The sequence below is a fragment of the Leptosomus discolor genome, chromosome 22 (assembly GCF_034619465.1).
Source record: "Leptosomus discolor isolate bLepDis1 chromosome 22, bLepDis1.hap2, whole genome shotgun sequence".
Taxonomy (NCBI): Eukaryota; Metazoa; Chordata; class Aves; order Leptosomiformes; family Leptosomidae; genus Leptosomus; species Leptosomus discolor.
The window spans coordinates 2,475,970-2,493,189 of NC_141412.1; the positions used below are offsets into that span (position 1 = coordinate 2,475,970).

Here is a 17,220-nt window from a genome sequence, read left to right on the forward strand (position 1 = left end):
TAGAAGTACAGCCAACCTTTGATTTGGTGGCAACTGAAACCCATGGTGGTGACAGAACACAAGACAGTAGTTTGGCTACAAAAGGTTGAGAAATACTGCTCTAAGATATGCTTGAACTTTGCCTCTTGTTAGGTCCTGTACAGAGGTACTGGTTGAAATGCTGAAGCCTTTGTAATGTGCAATCATCTCCATCGTTCCTGCTAGCCTGGGAAAGCAGGAACCTGAGGGGAGGGAAAAGACTGGTTAGAAGAGGTCAAGTCAGCCTGAGAAGTCATCCACAACTGTATTTGACCTGAGTGAATGGACAATGAACTCAAGAGCTCCAAGTGAGGGTTCCTGCAAGCTGCTACTACCCCATTTCTTAGCACTTTGTGGAAGAAAGCTGAAGCAGCTGTCCATTGCCACAGTTTCTTACCCCACCCCAAGAAAAGAAAACAGATGCTTGTAAGAGCAAGTACATGGGGAGGTTCTCAGCAGCACAGGTTCATGTGGCTCCTGAGTGCTTCCAGTGAAGGGATTCCTCTTTGAGACATCTGATTCAATCCAAGTCTCCAGCTCTGATTGGAAATAGCAGCACTGGAAGCACCTCAGAGTGGGGAGCAGAACCCAGCTAATACCTATGTAGGAGACAGAGGCTTCCTTTGGGTCTTCACCAGCTTTTAGACGTTGGACAGGGTAGAAAACCTTTGGGCCATGTGGGTCTGTACACAGGGTCAGAGTGCAATGTGGTAAGTGCTCTCCTACTCCCATTCTTACCTAAGGGAGCATTTTAATAGATTCTTCTTATTCTTTCTGTGAAATGATTTGTGAATTGCTGTGCAATCAACTGGCAGCAGTGTCTCTGCCAGGTCAATAGGATTGCAGGTAGGTGCCTGAAGGGAGTGAAAGCCATGTTTTGACAACCCTTTCACAGAGGGTGTCTCATCTTCAGTATACGTAATGAATTACAGGTCGTTGATTTCTCGATGTTGCACAAGCTATTTTTTTCTAACAGGACTGAACAATAAGATGAAGGGCAGATGTCTTAAATCACTGCAGTAACTTCCTTGATCACCCACTGATTAACTCAGCGGGGTTGGGTTTTCTAAAGCACTTGTCAGTCTCGCAGACCTGGACTGTATAAACAACTGTTTAGCAGACTTGAACAAAAGCTCTTAAGAAATGCGGAGATCTTTTTGACTTTCTCAGCCATCCTCTCTGCTGTTTTGCTGTTGCTTCTCACTACATCATATCTACAAACCTGCCAACATCCGCTGACAAAAAAGCAGACTTGTATTTGCATGTGTTTGCATAAATTTGCATGTATCTGGGCATAGGTCAGCAAAAGCACGTGCTTTCTCACTTTGAAGGGATGTTGTAACAAGCCCTGAATTGAGTGATAATTGCATTAGTGAGTTAGTACTGTGTGTCAAGACAAAATGGATAATAAAATGCTCGTTTCTTGAATGTGCTAGCTAGCAACAGAATTGTAAAACTGTGCCCAGCATGCGGCATGTGATGCGCTAGGGAAAATGTAAAAAGCTTTTTGCCATCTAGAAACGTCTATGGGATGACAGAAGTCCTTCTGCAGCAAGTGAAACAAATATATGAGCTGTTTTCTAGAGTGGCTTATCTCTTTATTATTTCATCTACCTGCTGTTGGATGTTTAACACAGAGCAACACCGTCAGTGACTAGTAGTCTGTAAACTTCACCATCTCCAGAATACCAGGGAAAATATCGGTCTAGGGAGGGGTGGAAGTGGCTTCACTGCAAGAATCACCCTAGCAGCCTGTGCTAGTCAGAGTTGACTGCAAAGGGAAGAACCCACGACAGGTCCAGGAAGGATTTGTTCTCTCTACAGGCACATGTGTATTCAGCTTCCCAAAGTTCATACATTAGAGGCTTGCTCTGAAGCCAGCCACGATCAACAAGCTGTTCATATTATATTATCTTTGGACTGGATCCATGAGACAGTTGGAAGCTGCTGCTTCCCCGTGCATGTAAAGCACCTTTCCCTTTCCCTGTCAAGCCAGCCAGTTCTGGCCTGTGTATCAAGAAAATCCCTCTTAAGGCTCAAATGTGGCCTGAGTGTTGTGTCTTCCATGCTGGGGTGAATTTCATTGATTTGAGCAGTATCTTAGTTCACAGTTAACCCCTCAATTTTTTGTGACTGTTTCAGGGGAAATGTGCATTTTATAACCTTAGCAGTACTGGCAGTGTGTGATACTCCTTTATTTGCACAGCTTATCTCTTCCTACCTGTGACTTTGTAAAAGTTGCTAATAACAAAGGCTTCTTATCACCAAACAAATATTCTGAAGTGCTATCATAGAAAAGTCGCCAGTAGATTGGCAAGGAAAACTTTTTGATCAAATACTCTGTGCGACTGGTAAAGAACCTGAAAATAAGAACCTTTTCTTTTTCTCTATAACTGTGGGTTACTTCTGGAGTTATTAATGCCTTTTGTGAGAATGGGGTGATCCTCACTTTTGTGTAAACACATGTTTATATAGGCTGGCAGAATTTCACCTGGCAGGGATTGATGAAATGCCAGCATTTCAGTAGTGTTGTGCCAGCCCTGTTGGAGATATGACCCAAGCTACTTTCCCTGAACACCTTTTTTTTGAGGGGGAGGGATAAAGGAGGGAAAGAATGTGTTCCTCATAGTCAGAAAATGCAATGTCCTCCTCTGTTGGTTTTTTTTTTTTCCTTTTTTGTGTCAACAAGACATCATTGTGTCAACAGTCAGCAAGCTTGTACTTGCACTGCATATGTCACTTGGAGCTATTGACATGGAGTTGGGGAACGGTGTCTAAAACATTTTTCCAGTCCCTCCCCTTGCATGGGGGATTGCGAAACAACTGAATAAAGAGAAGCAAAGAAATGGGAAAAGGCTGCAAGGGATGGAGGAGAGCTCTAGACTCCAGAGATCCTGGCACATAGGACCATTTTGCTTGAGATATCTTTGTCCCAGCGGGGCAGTTGGTAATTTCAGAGCAGCTGGTACCATGCAGTATGAGGCCAATAGCTGTTAAATATCTGCTATCTTTAAGAATGCGCTATGATCCCATCTCGGGACCTCAGCCACCTGCAAGCCCAGGAATTGTGGAAGCTCAGTGGCGAGACCAGACCAGCCCTTCACGAGACGGCTTCCCCCACTGGAGGAGTGGGTTTTTGCCTGGGTCAGGCAACATCCAAGGAGCAGGAATAAGAACGGGGTGTAGAGTGGTTTGTAGTGCTCATGTTCATGCTGCCATTCCTAAGTGGTCATGTCTAAACAGCAGCCATAGGTTCAATGATGGGCACAACCTTTGCACTGCACACCACAGTCTTCGTACAGAGCAGTCCTCTTTGGGGATGCAGCGTAACCACTGATAGCTGTACAGATCTATGCCACAGTATCTGATAAATGTGCAATCTGCTGGTAACGTGTTAGATTTAGATATCTGCCTGACGTGGAGGTGAGAGATATGTTGTTAGACTGCAACACTTGACTCCTTTGCTGGCACTGTTGTGCAGACCTTGCTGTAAGATGTGTTCTTATGAGCGCCTTCCTGGAATGCTTGCTTACTATTTTCACATGCTTTTTCCTTTGCTGCATGAGAACACCTTATGTTGGCTCTGGCCAACGCTGGCTTAGGCCAACGTTGTGAACACATGGGGAGGATGTGGTCACCCCATTTCCTCTAGAAGCCTCAAATATCTTGCCTCAACCATATCTTCTTGTGGCTCGCTCATGTTGGTGATGAGGGGCTTTGACATGTGGCTCTGTCAAGCAGCAGGCAGGAGTAGTGGGCACTGAGCAAACTGTGGAGCAGGCTGGGGCAGTAGAAGTGTAACCCTCCAGTGTCCTGAGAAACACTCAGGGGCTGAAGCACCTGCTAGCGCTACTAAAATGACACCTGATAGAGTGTCTCTGCACAAGGGTAGTCTTCAACTGCAGCAAAGATACAGCTGTTAATTCCTATTTATAAGCTTTCTGTGACCAAATGCATTTATCACTTGGGCCAACTGAGATTAATCAGGTGACAAGAGGGGAGAGGGAAAGATATTATTTGAAATTCTCTAAGAATTTTAAAGCAAGTTTTGGAAAAAAAAGCTGCTACCTTACATAAGGTAAAGGAACTGGATGTCGGAAACATATGGTTATGTCTGTGTAATCTCCTTGTCTAGTGTGGCAAAAATGAAACTTCCTGTCCAGGGACCTGGACTGGATGTGGAAAAAATGCCATTTTTAGCTCATATAGAACTTAAAGTGAAGAGAACCCTGAAGGCTGCACAGCAGGTAGCAGCTCTGTTTTCTGATGAAGGCAGGGATAGAAGGTTGAAATAACTGGCATTACATAAATATTTTTTAAAGTCTCATTAAAAAAATTTGCACTCTTAGTTATTCATAGATTTCACAGGGTGATGAAATATTATTTGGGTTTTTTTGTACAATGAAGGAAACCTCTCTATTTGTCAGCCAGATGTGTGTGTCTGTTGCATCCTTGACCATACAGCTAATTTCAGCTCCAGGGACAAGAAAGCTTTCCAGTTAACTGTAGAAGTGTCTGGAGGTGAAGGTGAGCATACGGCTAGTTAAACTATGTATTTGCCTTCACACGCGTAGCTAGGATTTTTTCATTTGTGCTGGATTTAATATGGAAAGATGCTTCTTTCCTTCCAGTCTGGGTGCTCAGGTGAGAAACTGGTGGCTTGGCAGTCTGCCTCACCAAGTGCTATTAAAAGGAGGTGAGATACTGTCTTAGAAGGGTTTAGGTTTGAGCAAGAACCAGAGAATCCTCATGTATGATAAGTTTCCCATTACCAACTTAAAAAAAATTATTTAGCTCCTCTTCGGTTGATTATGCTGAAAGGTGCAGAAAACCTGGTCAACAGACCCAACTATACAAAGGGCTGCCTCTCACTGAAACTCTGCCTTCACAGGGAAGCTGGTGTTGAGCAGCAGCCAAAGAAGTTTGGCACCGGGTTCAACCTCTGTACAGGCCTGAGGGGGGTTTCTGGCACATGACATGTGGGCTAAGCCCTGAGGTTGCATGGAAAACAGCAGTTTTCCCTTTCTGCAAGAACCACTAGAGAATATTATCACAGTAGACTGAGCAGAAGCAGTGGCTGAGACGCTGCAGATCCATCTCACCAGTGTGCTGCACAGCTTTCTCTGTGGATGGTGTGCTGGGTGCTGAGATATGTATACACTTTTTATCTGATGGAAAGGATAAGCAAGACACCTTTCATGCTGCTAAGTAACTGCTCTTTGTGTAGGCTTCTGAGAGTCCATCTTCCTCACCCTTGTGAGAACGGAGCCAGGATCCTGCATCTTTAGCAGAAGAGAAAAGCACTGACATTTAGCACATAAGGAATGAACTGGCTCCAGCATGCACATCAAATTATTTATTTGTATCAAAAAGAGCTGGCTTAATGACATGTGTTTGGTAAGGCACCTTAGGATTTATTTAAAAAACAACAATAAAAACAAAGAGAAAAATCCCACCAGCAAACCACCGCAACAACAAGAAGACACCCCCGACCATACAAGACAGGAGGACTAATGTAGTGACGTCATGTAGCAAATACACGAGTAGTGAAGAATAGACTGGACTGCGTTAAGCAGCGCAACTTTGCATAGTTCATGGGCAATTAATCTGATTTGGAAACAGTAGATGTGTAAAACCACAGTCCGCATTAGCTATAGCAGATGTCATAGTTCCTATCCCTTCTGAAGAAGTCATCGGCCGTGGGCGGTAGGTAGTCCATGCAGTCCGTGCTGGGGCAGGGGAAGTACTGTGGGACCCTGTTGTCCACATGCTGGGAGCCACAGGCTGTGCAGCAGCAGGCAGAGGTGGTGTATGGGGAGGGGGTATGGCAGGACCACTCCTCTGCAGGGTAGCCATTGGTCTTGGTGTCCAGAGCAGAGGGAGGACTGTGGGTCAGTGGGGTGAAGGGAGATAGCTGAGGAGGAGAGCAGCTATAGTTTAATGGGCTGGACAGATCAGCTGAACTGGAGGATCCGGCAGCCTAGGGTTGCAGAGGAAAAAAACAAAACAAAACAAAACACAAAACAGGATGTTTTAGGGTGTCACTTGGGGAAATGTGGACAGCAGCCAGAATTTCCACGCCATTGCCTTTCTCAGGAGGGTCTGGCTACCCAGGGAGAAGGTTTGGCCATTGGAGGTCTAAACCCAAGAGGCAGTCCCTGTGACATCACTGTTAATAGGGAGCTCTTCTGTGACTTAGACATCTGCTAGCAGAAACTGGGCTATTCTTTGCAGAAAACCTATGGGATCTATAGAAGGGACATGCCCTATTCTGTAGCCGCTCTCTAGGTTTGGCTGAGCCTCCCTGCCCTCTACTCCTAATGGGAAACCACACAGAAGTCCATACAAGCAGCCTGCAGTGCTGTGACTCTACTCCACGCCCCTCAAAGCAGCCACATTTCCAGATCAGCTTGCTGCTGTTCCACCCCAGGACGTGACTCCCTTCCCCATCTTTCCTCTGAGTGCACCTATGGCTGTTCCCCTGGGACACAAAGCTTACCAGGCCCTGGTTAAAGCAGAGCGGGACTGGCTGGAAGGCATCTGAGGTGTAGTGCGAGGATGTCTGGAAAGCATTGAAGGCCGGGTCTAAGGGTGCATCTGTCTGAAGACAGGAATCTACCAGCTGCTCCAAATAGCTAGGGCTTTCTTCACAGGAGAGGCAATTTGAAAACTGCCATGATGGACAACAGTTGGGAGCAGAAGGGATGGGTTCTGCATCAAAAGGTGCTAGGAGAGAAGGTAAACCAGACAGTATCAGATTATTCAGTATCTGTCTTCACAAAGGGCAAGTATTGCCCCAGGTCAGGTTTCAATAACCTCCTATGTTCAGTAGCCCTATGGATTTAGACAAGGAAAAAGGTCCTTCAGGTTCAGGGTGAATTTTCTAGGGAAGCAGACACCAGGAGGAAGATGCTCAAAAGCATGCAAACAACTTGGGGAACTTTAGTCCCCTTGGAAAGCTCCAAAATTCTTTAAATACTGCTGGAAATGCTTCTGGCTCCAGCCATTTTGGACAGGGATTCAGCTGGAAATGCCCTCAGACTCTTGACCCTCTGGCCTCCCTTCAAATGGCAACTGTTTACAGACCTAGAAGCTTGCCATGCAGTGATTTATGCTTCACAGCTTGGCAGATGACTTTGCGCCTTTGCCTCACCCAGTCTCCAGATGCAGGGTACCTATGGCTGCAGGAAGAAGGGAATGACAGAAGAATAATTTGGTCTTTTATCAAAAGTGGCAAGTCAGTGATAATGTGGTATTGCGTTTTACTGGTGAAAGTGTGAGTTCCAAGAAAGCTGTAGGGTCAACTCTCGCTGTACTGCAACATACTCGCTGAGGGTTTGAAAACTCACAGCAGGTCTGGCTTTTCAGAATTATCTTTTCATGCGGTATTCAAATACAGTTAAAAGCAAAGCCCTGTCCGCATGGAGGGGCACAGGTCTGAAGGCAATGGAACTGCACATGGGTAGAGAGTCGCTCAGAGTCATAATTATTTGCAGGTTCAAGGTGGCAGTGTTTAGCTGGATTTGGGGAGGAAGTGAGGAGCACCCAAAATACATAAACAGATGGAGACTTTCCAGCCTGAAAAAGCTTTGGTATGTCTCACATTTCTGTATTAACACAAGCAAATTGATTTCCAAGTATTGATGATTTAATTATTTCCTTGTCCATACAATGTATATATTCACACCTGCCCAACCTTTTAGGTCTCTCTGCTTTAGCTGCAGAATAACTGAAGGGTCTGTCAGCCCAAAGTGGTGTTCCCCCCGCCACCCCTTTCCCCTTTCCTTGGATATTCATATATAGGAGGAGGAAACTCTTTGTGTTGCTGAAAACCTGGCACTCCTCTCACTCCGATAGATGTTGCCAGGAGATTGAGAACAGCCAAGTCTGCTGGAGCGCAGCAAAGTGCTCCAGGGTGCTCTGACCCTCTAGCTCAAATCGGACCCACAGACTGCAGCCTGGAGAAGGTGTTATTCCCTAGAGGATGAACATCCCTTCCTGAAGGGCATCTCACTGTTTGCCGTGGGAAAAAGAAACTGCACAGCTGGGAGCATGTGAGCATGCTCCTGAACAGGGTAATATGTACCCTGCTGGCCTCACGGCATCCTCATCTGCATTTCATGGGCTCCTTTCAGGTGCTGATTGGCTGCATTGCTGGTTATCTGGTAGTGCCTGCCCCAACCAAGGGTCGAAAAGACTGGGCTGTGGCAAAAATTGGGAAGGGGGTGGGAAGGGACATGTGAACGGGCTTTGTACCAACCTGGGTGAGGAGGAGACACGGACTCTGAAAACTGGATGCTGCTGCTGCCCCAAGAAACCTGACCAAAGAGAAGGGAAGAAAAGGAGTTGTAGATACTGTAACAAAGCTTTTTTCTGCATGCTGAGGTAAGTCAGGATTTCGCTTCAACCTGTTTACGTAAACCTTATTTACCTCATGGCTGTGTCATGGAAAACTACCCTACCATTGACAGAACAAGATTGACATGCATAGTACGATTTTTCCCTGAGCCTATAATGGCACTGGAGGAGCACAACACCAGCCTGGTGTAAAGCCCTTGATACAGCACCTTGTTAGTGTGCTCTTCCTCTGCATTATTACCATTAATTCAGCAGAGATGTGGCTGCCTTTGAAACTAGCATGTGTTAATTTCGGGGACCGTGAATTCCATGGTGGAGAGATCCCAAAGAATTTGTAGGGATAAATATGATTGAGTATTTAACTAATTGTACTGATAACTCTTGAAACATGACTAAAGACAATTGCAAGTCTCCCCACGGGTCGCTGTGCTTTGATGTTAATGTCATTTGAGAACCAGGTCTGACATTCTTCCCCACTCTGATACAGCTATGTGCCTCTAGGAAAATGGACAGTCTCATTTTCTAAGGGATGCCGAAAGCTGAAGTGAAGAGATCAATCTGTTCTAGGAACCTGACCTGCCGGAGGGGAGAAATGCACTCTAAAAGCAACGGGTGTTTTGATGCTAGTCTTTTGGGACCAGGATTTTACTCTGCAAATACAAATACCAGGTTTTTTCCTCAGTTTTTATTCACACAGACTTCCACTTCATTTCCTTTTTTCAAAATGTTCTCGAGTTAGTGGCTCATTTCCCTCACCACAACTTCCTAGCACATCCCCGTGCATTTAATTCATTAAATAGTGGCTATTCTGGGCTGAAAATGACTGTAGGACCGCCCTTCTTCTCTTTGGCTGCAGATGTGTAACAAGACAGAAAAAGCCATACCACCAGCAGCAGAAGTTTTCAGGTTTGGCTTTTTTCAGTGCACAGAGGCAGCCTCTCCTGCCCGCCCTAACCTCCAGGGCCTCTCCAGGACAATGCATACCTTTTGCAGATCACAAAGGTAACCTCCTGCACTGCCACTTTTCACTTTTTCCTGCGTGGGCAAAACAAGCACTGCGTAAACTCACTGTGGGAAGCGAAAACCAGGTCCAAACCAGCCCTGTGATGCCTGGCTGCGATGAAGAGGCTGCTTCCGTTAGGGCTGGAGGGGAGAAGTGACCCAGCATTTCCAAAGCCCAGCAGTTTTGTGCACTGTTCACCCAGGCCTCTCTGCCTGTGCCTTGCAGGCTGGTCAGCTTTTTGTGCAATCAGCTGCCATGAGGTGCAGGAGGTGGGAGAAAAAATCTGAAAACCATCCAAAGCTATAATGTCATGAACCAGGAAGAAATAATGATTTACTAACATCTTCATGCAAATCACTAGAGTGGCTGGAGCTAGAGGACTCCTACAAAGACTGGAAGAGTGAGTGAAAGAGAGAGAGAGAGAGAGAGAGAGAGGGTACACATGTGTGCGTGCACATACAGATCTCCATCCCCTTGTTTAGAAGAGATGGAGCTAGGAGCTGCCCAGCTGGTACTGAAAAATGTTGGAGACCTGAAATCAGTCAAGCATACTTGAATATTATGCTAAGGAGCCCCTAACAGAGCAGGATGGAGACCTGCTTAAGGGGTTTTTGCCCATACCTTGTTTTCTTCCTTCCTGCTGGCCAAAATTTGGGGCTGTTGCTAGGTCCCAAATTCCCAAACCCTCTCTACTGCCTGGGAGCTGCTGGAGTCACTGTACCTCTGGTGCCTGCATTTCCTGCCTGATCTAACCAGACAAGAGAAAGCCTGTAGGGGTAGGAGGTGGCTGAAAGCAGCTTCCTGGGGGGCTGAAACTTGTGGAAAAGGGGAAGGTTAGGGGAGCTTTAGCATGACAGAGCTTTGCACTGGTTGCTCCTCAAAGCCCAGGCCTGCCCTGGACATATGCTTCACCTGATGCTGCAAAACTGTTTGGTGCATGCTTCAGCCTGGCCAGGCCACATTTTAAATGGGGGGCAGTGACCATGGCCTGCCTCACTTATCCAGCATAGTAATACTGGACTTGCTGTGATAACTGTAAGTTGGGCTGAAATTTGTCCATGTGGGCCTTCCATCCCAGAGTGAGTTATGTTTCTGGAGCACCAGCTCTGCTTTCTCCATGCGCTAATGGCTTAGACCATCACCTGTTTAGATCACTGCTGCAGTTACCCTGGCTGAATGTTCTTCTTCCCCATCCTCACCAGCCTTCTACACTCAGGCTTTGGCAGTCTCCTTGCCCTGGAGTCTACAGTCCCAGCAAAAAAGATGAAGAGGGAAGAGACAAAGCAGGCACCAAAAGATTTTTACTTACTGCTGCACTGGTTGCTGCTTGTCGTGCTCTTCTCTGCTGCAGTAACTCCTTAACTGTGATCTTTACTCTAACACCTTGATACACCTTGGGCTTTCCTGAAATAATTTGTGGAAAAACATTTTACAAGATGGGAGACTTTCACAGCATACAGCAAATCCAGCATGTTTTCAGGCACAATCTATGCAGAGTCTACTTAGAGTTAACATGATTAGCTGGTCACTGTTAAAGTCACTTGTCATCACAGTTTACAGCCCTCTAACATCTGCTATTCAAGCTTGTGACAAGCATGAAAAAGTTGGTGTTGGTTATATTTAGTAATCATACATATTTTATTCTTTTCTATCTCCTCCCCCCGCCCCCAGGTGTCCTAATACCAGGCTCCATCTGGTGCTACTGTTGAATTTATTTAAATTCCTATCATATTTGCCACTCTTAGGACCTGAAACAAACATGGGAAGCACTTCATCTGGCAGTTGAAGACCAGGAATGAAACAATGGAATATGTGGGCAGTTATTCAGAGGGCTAAACAAAACACAAATAAAATGACTGCTTTCATGAATCACTTCTTGCAAAGCCTAGATAGTCTCTTTATTTTGCTCATTCTGTACAACTCCCATTTATTTCAAACAAGCATTTAGAATGTCTTTAATCCAGCCAAAATCAATCAGCAATCGTCAGTCACCACCTGATAAGGGATTTTTAGTACATGAAATGGTGAAGAATTTACCTATTCTGAAAAATCACTTTTACTTACAGTACTCACGGTAAAATACTTGAAGCCTCTGGCAGTTCTGTTTCTGTCCTAACTTTCTGCTGTTATTTTCATCCAGTAGCAGATCCTACAAACACTAGTGTAATCTCATCCCGCAGCCAGCTGTTCCCCACCAGAGGCAGCTGGTTGCAGGTTCCTTGTCCTATTCCTGCTGAATGCAGCAAGAAGACAGTGCTGAATTTGCGGGTTCTGCCCACGTATCCAAGAAATGCCACACTTTAGGCACTGTCCTCTTCTGCTATAACCTCTCCCCATTGCTGATGGCTATACAGCACCTTCACCCTCCTGTCTGCCCACCCCCAGCCCTCCTGCTGCCCCCTTGGTGCTCTGGTTGAGGACATGCTGTAACAGGCATACAGGTCCCTCCAGAAAGGTGGCAGGCTGTGCTGGGTCTGCCTCGAGGGGAGTTTGCTGAACTGTGCTCTCAGCAGTTGGGGATTATCCATCTCATATTTTTATGTTGTGTTTCTGTTCAAGAAACTGAAGAAAGAGAAAATGAGGGGAGGGAAGGCTTGAATTTAATGAGAACGCCCTCTTACCAGGCCTCCCCATAGATAGCGAGGGCCCTGAGCTAGCAGCCCCTTCTGCAAGTTTAGGTTCATGCTGCATACAGCCTCTTAGCTCTGGTCTGCACAGGTAGCTGGACAGGGCTAGGGGCTACACTGTGAGCAACTTAAAGACAAACTAGCAGGTGAGCTACGGACACATCTATAATCCAGGGGCTGGCTGTTGGGCAACCCTCACCCCCCGGCTCCCATGGCAAAGCATTGTGCCCCAAGGATCCTGCTTTTCTAGCACCTGGAGGCCCCAGTGTGGTCTGCGTGCAGCTGAAGCTGCAGAGAAGAGGACTACCATGGCCAGCCCTCCCGAGCTGGCCAGGCTGTGGATGGAAGGGGCAGGGAGACGAAGTTGAGGCTGGGGGTCAAAGAGCAGGGTGGTAAGGGTGGGCTGGGGGTCGGGGTGGACTTGGGGTGAGGGAGCAGGGCTGTCAGGACAGGCTGAGGGTCAAGGGCAGCACGGCGAGGGCAGACTGTGTGGCGAGGGCACGAAGAGGCGGAGGCCGAGGGTGCGGGGTCCGCGTCTCCCACCCCGCCGCAGGGGCTCGGAGCGGCGGCGCTTCCCCGCCGGGAGCCACGGGGACGGCCGCCGGAGGGAAAGCGGCGCCGGGCCGGGCCGGGCCGGCTCTGCGGCGCCCCGGCTCCCCCCGCCGGCCGCTGCTGCCGGGCCGGCCCTGCCCGCTGCGCCCCACTGCGCCCCGGCCCCGCTGGCTGTCCCTCGGCGGCGGCCCCGCGGCCGGCCGGGGCTGGCACTCGGCGGGCAGGAGCCCTTCCCTGCCTCCTCCTTCCCTCCTCCCCGCCCTCCCCGGTTCCTCCCGGCTTGGGAGGCGAGACTGCCTTACTCGCGAAGTGACCCCGGCGAACCCCGAAACAGCCCCAAAACGGGGGGGCGGGGGCGGGGGCGCGGCGGGGCTTACCGGACATCCTGAGCAGGAGCGGGCAGCACCTCGCCGGGCGCCCGGTGCAGCGGCAGTGGTGGCCCCGGCCCCGGCCCCAGAGCAGGGGAAGGGGGCAAGGGGAGACAGGCTTAAAATTTGGGGGCGAAGAGACCTGCTTGCCTGGTGGCAATGCTGGGTGGATCCCGGCAATATTATTGTTTTATCCCTACAGGTATAAGTTTGAGTTTTTCTCTCCTAATGCCAAGTATTTAAAACCTCTAGAAACCAATGATTTGACAATCAATGATTGCGCGATACTTTCAATTTGAATATTCAAAGGCTCCACAAAATGGGCTATCTTTTTGTGAAAGTGAGCACATCCCCATCTAGCAGAGGGTCTGGGGGAATAAGATTTGGTGGGGCCACCCTCCTCACCCTTTGCTTTTGGGACATTTGCAGGGTTTTATCCATCTTCCCCCGAATGAAGCAGATGCTTCAAAACTGGCTAAGTATTTTCCCCTCAGACGCACAGGCTGGGCTCCAGCCCTCTCATATTTCATTTGCTACCTGCAGAGAGGACTCTGCAAGGGACTGAGCTGCTTTTTGCACATTTTTTTCACACTTTAAGGCTCAATACTAAGGTTTTTGGGCCAAAATGGCAGTGGGTGGATGTGGCATAAAAAGAGGCTGCCCTGGGCACCCAGGTAGCTGAAGCTACCTGAACCCCACTTCATTCCACAGCACTCACTTTCCTCTGCCCAGATGCTGACCTTATATTGGACTTCATTTGCATTTTCCCCTAATTCAGACTACTTGCTCTTGTTTCACCAACTGGCCTCTCTCTTCTTATGTGCTTCAGCACTAGCCTGCCCTGTGAGCTGCATGTGGTGGGGTTTCAGTGTGTGGTAGTATGACACAGTTTTTGGATAACCCTTCATCACTATACAATACTGACATAGTTGGGTCTTTAGGTTGCATTTAAACTTTTCCCTGGGCGCTGCAGTCTCTGCCATGCCACAGGAATAGCTGGCTGAGGCAGAAAGCAGGCCGGGCAGTTAATAATCTACTAGCAGTTCAGTTTGGCTATTGTTGCAGCTGAATCTTTTCCTTTAAGTTGAACAAATACACTTGATTTCTGTGGGGAGTGGTTGCAGTGGTGATGCCATTCCTTGCGCTGACATGTGCCTCTGCAGCTCCTGCTAGGCCAAGCCTTGCTTGGGGTGGCTTTGCAGGGATGCTTCCCACAGGCCCCTCTGGAGAGCAGGCCTCTCCCCGCGCCTGTGATGCAGCACAAAGGAGTGTGCTGTGCTGGGAGAGTTGCTGGGGGAGGGGGGTTGTCACATGGAAGTACACGGGCCTGCCCATGCTAAGCGGCTTGGGACCCGAAGCCCTTGTGTTGCTGGGGCTGCTTCCTGCTGAAGCATCGGTGGTGGGTGGGTAGAGCTCGGTGAGGACATGGGTGCTGTGCAGGGGAGCTGGCTCTCCTGGGAGCCAGGGTAATGTTTACCTCTGTAACCAGAGACCACAGAGCAGAGTGTGCAGGCTGCTCAGCTCCAGTCATGGCTGAGCTGTACGCCCTAAGGAAACATGAAGTTCAGGGTGTTCCTGCATGTCCTGAGTTTTGGAGGGTTTCCAGGCTCACAGAGACCCTGCCTTGGTTAAGAACCAGAATGCCAGAGTGAGTCAAACCCTTCCAAGACAGCTCAAAACATTTCTGTCCTCGCTTCTCCCTCAGAGCCTGATGGGAATACAGCCAGACTGACCCTGGTGTCCACCTCCATGCAAGGGCCTTGAAGAAGGTACAGCTGAGGTAGCTGATGGTGAGTGCTTTGCCACTTCGTCAAACATCAGCTACGGACAGCAATTCAGCCTGGCGGTGTCATCAGGTGTGGTGTGGAACAAGGCTGTCGGCTCATGCAGGCCTTGGGTTTAGGGGGCACAGGGGCTGGGTGAGGGGCAAGGAGACCTGCACGCACCCCAAGACTCTGGGGTTCCTTGCCTTGCCCTGGCCCGTGGGCAGGGCAGCAGCTCGGGCTGAGCGGGTGCCAGCCCGGGATGCTCCACGCCTGCCACTCGTGGGTGCCCGCGGGCCAAACCGGGAGGCAGCTGCGCTCACCTCGCCCCGCGCTCAGCACCCGTGCGGAGGAGCCCTGCCTGCCGCCTCTTTCCCTGGACTGAGCTTCCCCTGTTTCTCCGGGGCCCGACGAGCAAACAGACGGGCACAGCCCGTGGGGTGGGCAGAGGCGAGGTTTGAGGCACAGGCAGCCGCTGGAGTGCGCTTTTCCGAGCAAGGCTGGGGAATCGGGAAGCACTGGGAGGGACCCCAGCCCGGCCAGGACCGGAGCCGGGCGCTCCTGGCCGGACGGGGGTCTCTGCCCGAGCTGGGGCTCCGGGGACCCGGTCCCCGCGGGCGGGGGTGCGGGGGCGAGCTCCGCAAGGCGGACGGGGCTGTGACCCCGGGACGGCTCCGGAGCCGCTGCCCGGGCGCGCAGCGACACCTGCGGGCGGCAGCCCCGTCCCCGCCGCCCGCTGCGGCGGGATGCGGACCCCCGCCGGGTAGCAGCAGCGGCTGAAGACATCAACAGACAGAAACGGGCTCTGCCGGGCACGTTGCGCCGGGGCTGCTGGTGCTGCGGCTCTTGCAGCGGCTTCTCAGCTGTGCTGCGAGTGGTCAGGGTGAGAGGTCTGTCCCGGGGCGGCCTGCACAGAGCCTTCCCTTTAGGGGCAGCTGCCGAGGTCCCTGGGAGCACTTGTTGCATCCTTTGATGCCAGAACATACCCTGGGTGGGTGGTTTGCGGGTGCCTGAACAGCCAGGGAGGTGTTGGCTGCCAGGGGTGGGCTGAGCAAGGAGCTTGTACAGTTGCTGCGTGTGCCCAGAGGTGCAGGGACAGTCCTGGGCTACAGGATGAGGGGTGCCAGGGGCAGTGCTAGGAAGGGCGTTGTGTAGAGGACTGGACTGGACCGCCTGGCAGCTCTCTGCAGTGCTGCTTACAGAAGCCTGACATTGGTGCCTCTTTCTAGGTGCAACGCTGTGTCCCCAGTCCACGTCCTCCCGCAGAGCGGTGCCTGCAGGCAGCATGGCATGAAGCGATGCTCTGGGCCAGATCCTGTGACCTCGTGCCATTTATGATCCCTGGAGGCTGCTGAGAAGGCTCCAAATGCCCCATCAGCCCCGGGATTTGAGAAGAAAAGGCAAGGAGGGCCCTAAAGCATCTCATTGCTGCACACTCCCAGGCCCTGGAAAGCTCCTGCTATTCCTCAGCGAGGCTTTTGTTGCTGCTTCTGTGGGTGCCGGGCTGTGGGATGAGCTGGAGCAAAGGGTACGGATGCTGCCGGCGGGATTTGCCGCAGCTGTGAGGTTTGCTCAGAACTCCTCTGTGTGCGTGTTTGCGTGTGCAGAGCTACCTCTAGTGGCCATGGGCCCCGGCCTGGCACTGAGACTTCAAATCGGCCTTGTTCCCAATTACAGCCCCAGGTGGGTGCCTCTTGGGAAGGGGCTGGGAGCAGTCCACCTTATGCCCGCTGAGACAAGGCTTTGGGTCACGTCACTTGTCTTGATCTGGTGTAGGCAAGACAGGGAACAGCTCTGTGTTTTCTTCAGGGCAAGAGGGAAGTTGGGGAGGATGTATTTGGTGCACTGCAGGTGGAAAGGATAGCGCGCAGATCGGCAGGCAGGATGGTGCCGACAGTCCCTGCCGACACCTTAAGCTGTCTGCCAGGCCCTGGTGTAGTATGGTGAGCTTTACTTGGTTGCAGCCTTGTGTGCTGTAGGCTCAAATGTCCCACCTTCGCTACTCTGGCCACAACTGTTGCCCAAGACAATGCCATGTTCACAGCATGCTAGCGTTAGGGATGTACATTTATGCTTCTAGGTAACCAGATACCATAGCAGATAGACTATGCTATTAAGGAGGGCTTCCCCCAGCCCTTGCCTTGCTCCCCAGCCTCCCCAAATCTCTTCTGGTAACATTGCTCTGTAGATGTAGTTTAAGGTTCTGAGCAACCTGTTTTCTTGGCATCTGAAAAGAAGTACCTGAGGTCCTTGTTTGTAGGAAAGGCCCATAGAGTGCAGGTATTTTTCAGGCTGTGTATTTTACTTGTAGCACAGCAGGACTGTGAGCAATGACTTTCCTAAGGCGCTAGAAGGCACCACTATAAGCTAAGTGTGGTATATCCAAGTGACTGTATTTCTAAACAGAGCATAAAGCATTGTGTATTGTTAGCATCCTCTGTTTGAAGGACCAGCTTTTGGAAAAAGTGTATAAATAGTTAATTTGCTTCAATAATGGTCCATCTTTCTTTTCCTCTAGCTCTTATCTCTCA

At 49.9% G+C, this 17,220-nt stretch overlaps 1 protein-coding gene across 1 annotated transcript; it reads right to left on the bottom strand.

The window, feature by feature from the left end:
* Positions 1–5,665: 5,665 nt before the first annotated feature.
* Positions 5,666–10,784, bottom strand: POU2AF3 (POU class 2 homeobox associating factor 3; the record flags this gene model as incomplete). Its single annotated transcript, XM_086476980.1, has 4 exons — positions 5,666–5,998; positions 6,518–6,744; positions 8,279–8,336; positions 10,689–10,784. Coding segments are annotated over 4 exons (714 nt in total), but the record flags the coding sequence as incomplete, so codon positions are not given.
* Between the last annotated feature and the right edge of the window lie 6,436 nt (positions 10,785–17,220).